The sequence below is a fragment of the Dioscorea cayenensis genome, chromosome 4 (assembly GCF_009730915.1).
Source record: "Dioscorea cayenensis subsp. rotundata cultivar TDr96_F1 chromosome 4, TDr96_F1_v2_PseudoChromosome.rev07_lg8_w22 25.fasta, whole genome shotgun sequence".
Classification (NCBI taxonomy): domain Eukaryota; kingdom Viridiplantae; phylum Streptophyta; class Magnoliopsida; order Dioscoreales; family Dioscoreaceae; genus Dioscorea; species Dioscorea cayenensis.
The window spans coordinates 9,280,408-9,288,719 of NC_052474.1; the positions used below are offsets into that span (position 1 = coordinate 9,280,408).

At 37.3% G+C, this 8,312-nt stretch overlaps 2 protein-coding genes across 2 annotated transcripts; both read left to right on the top strand.

Annotated features, from left to right (window-relative positions):
* Positions 1–801: 801 nt before the first annotated feature.
* Positions 802–2,094, top strand: LOC120258672 (protein trichome birefringence-like 26). Its single transcript, XM_039266120.1, has 4 exons — positions 802–970; positions 1,108–1,155; positions 1,253–1,530; positions 1,630–2,094. Exons 1-4 carry the CDS (start codon positions 802–804, stop codon positions 2,092–2,094), a joined length of 960 nt encoding a protein of 319 aa, XP_039122054.1.
* A 93-nt stretch (positions 2,095–2,187) lies between these two features.
* Positions 2,188–7,077, top strand: LOC120258673. The gene is made up of 5 exons (XM_039266121.1): positions 2,188–2,373; positions 5,046–5,119; positions 5,188–5,284; positions 5,343–5,420; positions 6,844–7,077. Exons 1-5 carry the CDS (start codon positions 2,188–2,190, stop codon positions 7,075–7,077), a joined length of 669 nt encoding a protein of 222 aa, XP_039122055.1.
* Positions 7,078–8,312: the final 1,235 nt, after the last annotated feature.

The following is an 8,312-nucleotide window of genomic DNA, read 5'->3' on the forward strand; positions in this document are numbered from 1 at the left end:
ATATAATAAGATTGTAATTGTGAATCTGTCTTATTAATCTTAATTATGTTGGCTTATATAATAAGAATCATCCAAAACATTCGCATGTGTTTTAGTGTTGGCTTTTCAACAAATCACTTTCAGTGTGTTGGATGAAATTTCAAGGAATATTCTTCCATGTTCCAATGTTTGGATTATATATATATATATATATTAAGCACAAACTAATATTGCCCATACACTGGTATGCTTATCCATTTTCTGAAGGTGAACATATGTACTAGACATGGTCTTGTTCAACATAATTTGGATAAATACATTATGTGAATAACATTTTAAATTTGCTTTCTAAAATGAACAGCATTGTTTCATGCAACATGTACAAAGAGAACTTAAAATGATGAGGCCTATATATAACAGAAATCCTCTTTCCTTGTCATGCATGGAAACTTAACAGAAGCTTTTAAGGTTTGTCTTCCCTTGCATAACAGCTCTTAAATACAATGAGTATATCTAATTACTCTCACATCGCCTTTGGTTCAGCAAACTTTAATTTGAATTAGAGGTCAAATTTATCAAGTGATGAGTGTGTGCTATCATCTATCATAGTGTGTGCGTTAGAAATAATGTTTGTGTTACAGTCATTTATCATTGTTCTTCCATTCTCTCATAAAATGCAATAATATATGATCAATAGAGTATTTGAATTGCCATGGATCCAAAGAAACTACAATCCTCAGTACTGCAAGAGAATCCAAAGCAAGAAACGTGTATATCGATATGTATGTATGTATCAGTTGTGCTTTGAGTGAAGAGATAGCAATGGCAGATGAGAAGGTGATGATGGGCAGAGAGCCATTGCTTGAGCATGAGAAGACGAAGAGCATCAAGCAGATATTGTTGAAGTCCATTGCGGGAGTTCTCTTGGTCGGCTTTGCTTGCTACCTCTTCCTTGACAGCTTCACCTCATTGACACCAGAGACCGAAATAAGTACTATCTTTGGTTTCTCTACTTCTTATCACATTGATACTTTATATAGTTATGACATTCAGAGATCAACTGGATCTCTCTGTTCTCAAAAATGATTAACTGTTTTCTTAATAAGTGGATGTCTTTAATTATTTCAGACTTATTGCCGTTAGAGAAAGCAGTGAACGAACAGCATCCAAAGAAAGGTAGCATGAATCTCTCACAATTCTAATGTTAAAGAGTAGTTCTCTTTATAAATGTTTTAACAACAAATTTATTGTGAATCATCAAATTTCAATGCAGAAGTATGTGACGTTTCAACTGGAGAGTGGATTCCAAACCCTTCAGGACCAATTTACACCAATGCAACCTGCAATCATATACAAAATCATCAGAATTGTATGAAGAATGGAAGGCCTGACACAGGTTACCTTTACTGGAGATGGAAACCAAGTAACTGTGACTTACCTCCCTTTGATCCAGTGAAATTTCTGAATAAAATGCGTGATAAATCATGGGTATTTATCGGCGACTCCATTTTCCGCAATCATTTTCAGTCCTTGACTTGCATGCTCTCTAAGGTATATCAACATTCAATCTTAAAATTCAGTTTCAATGATAATTATATACATACACACGCACACAAATCTATTTCACTATTATCTTGTTAATTAATCCAGGTGGAAGAGTTAGTTGAGACTTATCATGACTCAGCATACCGCTGCCAGACATTGTTCAGTCCAAATTACAACTTCACTCTTGCAGTCATTTGGGCACCATATCTTGTTCAATATGAGTCTATTGACTCAGAAACCTTAAATATTCATCTTGACATCTTGGATAGCAAGTGGTCCAGTGAGTATAACAAGTATGACTATGTGGTGATCTCTGGTGGCCAGTGGTTCTATAGATCAGCAATCATGTATGAGAACAACAAAGCCGTTGGTTGCCATAACTGCCCTTATGAGAATCTCAGGGAACTTGGTGTAGGAGAGCCTTACAGGAAGGCACTCCAGTTGACTCTCAATTTCATGGCCAGAGCTGAGCACAAGCCCTTTGTTATCTTTAGGACATGGACACCAGACCATTTTGAGTATGGAAAGTGGTACAATGGAGGGATCTGCAACAGGACTAAGCCATTTTAAGGAAGGGAAATCAATGGTTATCCTGTAGATCTTGTGATGAGGAACACTGAGGTTGAGGGAGTTTGGAAAGGCTGCAGCCATTGGAGAAAAGGAATGGGGGTGAGAATGGAGCTTCTTGATACTTATCATCTTTCACTGTTGAGACCTGATGGGCATCCAGGTCCTTACAGGACTTACCATCCATTTGATGGTGATAAGAAGAAGAAAGTTCAAAATGATTGCCTTCATTGGTGCCTGCCTGGCCCTATTGACACTTGGAATGAACTATTGATGAAGATGGTCATCAATGGAGATGATCATGACTCTATTTCTGCTTTGTCCTAGAGTATGTAGAAACTTACTGTTTGTTTTGTTTTCCAATTTTTAAATAATTGGAGATGCTCTTCATGATTCCTCTCGGTTCACTTTCTGACTTTCATTCTGGACGTCGACCCTGCAGATTTTAAAACATTAGAGAGAAAGAATACAAGAAAAAGGATTGGGTGGGCCCAGGGGGGTTATTATAAATTTTTTTTGTTTAGGGGGAATGGGGGTGTTGAAAAGGGGTAATGCTATATAGAGCGAAAAAATCACACGAACCAGCCACATGACTGATGTGGCTGGTGACGTGGATTTTTTTATTTAATTAAAAAAAAATTTGATAAAGAACTAGTGTACAGGTTGGCTCTAGTTTGTGTTTTTTGGGGCCGTTTGGTTCGTGGTAATGACATATTACCACGTAACGAGATTACCATGGTAATATGAGTGGGAATGTTATATGGTTGGGAATCTTGCGGTAATTTAATATAACCATGTTTGGTTGGGAACTTGTATTACCGGGAATAGTTCATTACTGTGTTTGATTGTCATAGTAATCAATTTGTTAAAATATAAAAAATTATAAGATTACCATGGTAATCCAAGATAGACACCAAATTTGGTGGTAATAGGATTACCATTTTCTTGGTAATATTTATAAGTTGGTAATGTGATATTGCCATCCACATTACCACCGGTGCAGATGCTAAAGCGTGATAATATTTTTCGATTACACGTAACACGTGGTAATCTTTTTACGATTACCATGACCAAAACGCCCCTGAGCGTGTGGGTCTCTCTCTCTCTCTCTCTCTCTCTCTCTCTCTCTCTCTCGTTTGTGCCCCGCGACCAACCCCCGCTTCCCTCCCCCGCTCTCGGCCTTCGTTTCCCTCCCCCGCTCCTGTCCACCGTTTACTAGGGCACAGATCGGCCCTGGTTCGTGTCTCTCTCTCTCTCTCTCTCTCCATCTCGTTTGTGTCTGTGCTCCTGGCCTTCGCTTCCCTTCCCCGCTCCCGACCGCTACCTCCCTCTTGTTTGGCTTTGAAGAGAAACTATGGCACAAATCGGTGGTACACAAGAGATAGAGAGCGGCGGCCAGATTGGTGGTGCACGAGAAGCTAGGGCATGAGATCGATGGTGTACGAGAAGCTTTCCTCCCCCGATCCTGCTTCCCCTCTCTCTCGTGTGGCTGGTTCTCTGAAATTCTTGGGACAAAAGCCCGGCTCGCCTTGAAATAAGGTATAGAGGCAATGATGATGCCCTAAAAATTTCTCTCCTGCCCTCGTTTCTCTACAACGATGGCATAGTAGCTTGGATAGCCTAGTAGCCAACCGCTACTCTTATTGTTGTGGGGGGATGGGAGAAAAATCATTACTATTGAATCTGAGCATATGTTTTGATTCTATATACATTAAGCATGAATCATTTTGTTGCATCCTGTATTTCTTTCTGTCAATGTGGCTGGTTCGTGTAGTTGCTACGCTCTTTGATGAATTCTAGAGCATTATCCTATTGGTTTGGTGAATTCTAACTTGATTTCAAAGTTTGACATTAGTGCATCAATGAACGAAAAAAACCACAGGAACTCTCCGCTCATTGGAAGAAATCACTAATTTTCCATTTGTAATGATACATAAAAGGATCCAATTGATGCGCTTACAATTAAGCAGAAGGTATTCTGATGCAATTTTATATTAATTATTGCTGCCAAAATTTTGTCACCTACAATCACTGCAGTTTTTATTCTGTCTTGATGCTTGATCTCATCTCTCTGAACTAGTGACTGCATTTCTCTACTTATTGTTGATTCTCATTTATTCCTCACAACATTGGCTGATTGTTGAAAATGCTTTAGTTGAGCTTGTTTTGTCGTATATACTACCGTGGCTCTGGATTGCTAAGTAAGATATAATTAAAAACCTACTTAATTAAATTTCTATGCCTTAATTTAAAACTATGTAATTAAGTACATGACATGGTTTGTGTGGTTTGTTTTGTCTTCAAGTGTGCTTTGATTTAAATCTCATGGTAATTAATATCATTTGAAAGACTTTACCTTTAATTCAGATTTGATAAAGTTCTAGTCAAAGGTTAAGTATGAGTTTTGTTCATTAATTACCACATAATATATATATATATATATATCTCACACATGTATAAGCAGCTAGCTAGCCTTTGTGGATATTAAACCTCAATAGTTACTTAGTAAGATGATCATCATAATATACATATGTACGTGCTGCAAGATCTCTTAATATATTCCTAGACAAGTTTTGTTTTTAGCTGATCATAATTAATTAACACCTTATGTTTATTTGTTTCATACTTGATTTTTGGTATTTAATGCAATTGTAGCCACTTTATTTGCTTCTCAACTTCAATGTGACCACAACTTCAATGTGGTACTTAATTAACACTTTATTTGCTTCTCAACTTCAATGTGACCACAAATGTAGCCACAAATGTAGCACGAGGTTTGGACATTAATGATGTTCAATTAATTATCCAAGTGAGGTTTGATGACTAATTAATTATGAATTCATATTCAGGCAATAGTGGAGTTGCTATCCTACACTATGAACCAAAATTTAAGCACTGCATAACCAGAATAGAGAGAATCTGGTGTGAAGTTTGAGCATATTTCTGCACCCCAGCCTGCTGACATTGCTGAATCAGCTGGTTTTGAAGCTGCTGAAGCTATCACAACTATCTTTGATATCAATTCAGTGTGATCCCTGTGTTCCTGTGTTCAAGCATATTCAGGCAATATTTGCCTTTGCTTTATTAACAATGCAGTGTGATTCCTGTGTTCCGGTCCCAAGCAGAACAACTCTTAAATTCCTCTGGTTTGCCAGTGGTTGATCATCTTGCAAAAGCACTTGCCAAGGCTGCTGTAAGAGTCTTCTTATTACTCTCTATGAATCTGAATATCAGCATTGCATATCATGCAGGGCGGTGCCATAGAGAGTGCCTGGTGCGGTGTCATGGATCGGTGCCTTCTTAGCAACCTTGCACCAGCTCGCGCCTTGGCAATTAAACAGTCCAACAATCCTAGTGCATTTGTTCACATTCCAAATCTTCAGAAGACTGCAAAATTAACCTTATTCAGACATTCAATCACCAGTTGTTGTTGAGCCATAATATTGTACTATAAATGTTGATGATAATAATAACCAATGGCTCTAGCAACACCATGATACTCTGCAACATGGTGAAGACTCTGCAAAACAAGAACATAAAAAGAGGCAGGATTTCAACAAGCACAGCAGAAAAACACAAACATGCAAGAAAGAAGAATGTCTGAAGACAACATACATGAAACATATCCCAATATGGCTCCATGAATTCACCAAGAAACAGAGTGTTATAAGAAATAGAAGATATAAATTCACAACTGTAATAAAAAATCCAGACTGTCACTGAGAATTCAAAATACAAATCAAGCAACCTAGAGTTGATTTCACTTTTCACTCCCAAGGACTGGTATTCTGTTCTGCGTTGAAGAATAATAACACTACGAAATCAAACAACATGGACACCTTCCCTTACTACAAAATCAAATAACATATATGCCCTGGTTCACTTTTCTTGTACTAAGTACAATCTTATTTCCTAGAGAAGGTCTAATCTTTCTCCTTTAGAAGTGGACATCAAGAATACAGAGAATAACATAAAAGCCTTAGAGCAACTAGATTATTCATCTGTCCCTAATGCTCTTGTTGGTAGTGACCTTCATTCCCTTTATAATAGACACAATGTCCTTCTTGCTCAAAATTCTATTTGGTGGGCTCAATGTGCTAAATTACTTTGGGTTAAGAAGGGTGATTTGAATACATGTTTCTTTCATAAGTTTCCCAATACTTGTAGGCATAAGAATAGAATTTCTGCTATCTTGGACAGTTCGTGAAGACTTTATTCTACTCAAAGTGGCATTGAAAATTGTTTCAATGATTTTTACTCTAAGTTATGGTCTACTTCTAGCTCTGATTATAACTTTGATATTCTTGAGAGTCTTCCTCCAGACCTTAATGTCTTATCTCATGAAGATAGGGATCTTTTCACTGCTCCTATTTTTAAAAGATAAATTTATTCTACTTTATGTTCTATGGCTAATGGCAAGAGCCTAGGACTAGATGGGCTCAATGTTGAATTTTATAGGTTCTATTTTAAGGATGTTGGTGAGCATTTGTGTTCGGCAATTCTGTATTTTCTCCATACTTCATCATTACCAAAAATCCTGGGGGAGGACTTACATTACCTTAATCCCCAAGAAAGATTCTCCCAAACAAAGTGAATAACTTCAAACTGATTTCTTTGTGCAATGTGTCTTACAAAGTTATTTCTAAAATTCTTTCCAATGGGCTTAAGTTGGTTATTTATAAACTTGTTGATTCAGAGCAATTTGGTTTTTTGTCTAGTAGATCTATTCATGATAACATAATTGCCGTTTAGGAAGTGGCCCATTCTATTGAAAATGATTACTCCAATCCCCCTTCGATGATCCTCAAGGTTGATATTGAAAAGGCCTATAACACCTTAGAATGGAAGGTTATTCTCGCTACTCTTACTAAAATGAGCTTTCTAAAGATCTGGGTGTCTTGGATTAAGGCTTGTATTTCTTCTGCTAGTTTTTCTTTCATTAACAATGGCATACTAGCAATTGGATCAACTCTTGCAGGGCATTAGGCAAGGGGATACTATTTCCCCTTTTCTCTTCATCCTAGTTGCTCAAAATTTGACATCCATTTTAAATTACAGCCTTAGGTTGAATTTGTTCCTAGGTTTTGACTTAAGGTTACTTAGGAATTTTAATCATATCATGTATGTTGATTACCTTATTATTGTCACCAAAGCTTCTAGATTTACAGCCAAAAATTGTTTTGTCTGTCATAATTTCTATACCAACCTTACTGGCTAGAAGCCAAATCCTACCAAATCCATTGTTTTCTTTTCTTCTTGGTGCAATAAGAAGGTCTTGACTTTCATTAAAGCTATCTTGAACATGCCTATGGGTTTCTTTTCCTTTCAAGTATCTCGTAGTGCTTGTGTCCCCCAAGAGTCTCTTTGTGGCTCATTGTAAATTTCTTGTTAAGAGAGCTTCCAAGAACTTCCAATACTCTTGCTTCCTGGAATCATAGTGGGTTGTCCACTGCTGGTAGGGTTATCCTAATCAATAGTTCTCTTTTGCCTATGCTTGTCCATATGATGTATTTTTATGGTGTCCTTGATACAATCCTTGATAAGATCTCTAAGATGGCCAGGTCCTTTCTGTGGAATAGGATTAGCAGTAGTAGTGGCCTCCATTCAGTTGGATGGGATACTATTACACTTGATCAATCTGAGGGGGGTTTAAGTATTAGGAATTTGAGTCACTTCAAAATAGTTTTTATGTCTAAAAATGTTTTCCCTGAGCTTAATGATGATAAAAAATTATGGGTTCTAATTTTCCAGTTGAATTATGGGTCTTTCAATCTGTGGGATTTCAAAAGAATTGCTAAGTCTTCTTGGGTTTATAAAAGTTTTTGTAAAATTTCTGCTTTTATCAAAAATAATCTTTGGCTTGATAATTGTAACTCTAGTTCCATTGATTTCTGGAGGGATCCTTGGTGCTTTGATCTTCCTTTTGCTCTTAAGCCCACTCTTATCAATATGCATGGGCCCTTGGATGATATCTCCTTTTCTGACCTGCTTAATGGGAGTTCTTTGAGCTACAATGCGATTATTGCGCTCTTTGGGAATAAAATTAGCTGGCCTAGGTTGTCTAAGCTCAGTTGCAGTGATGCAGAGCCCAACCATTGTGTTTGGATGCCGGCTTCCTCCAAATCCAAATTAGTGTCTATTGTATACCACCATCTTAATCAAGATAGATCTCAGGATGGTAACTGAAAAGGTTGGATGGCTGTGTAGAGGCTTCAAATTGC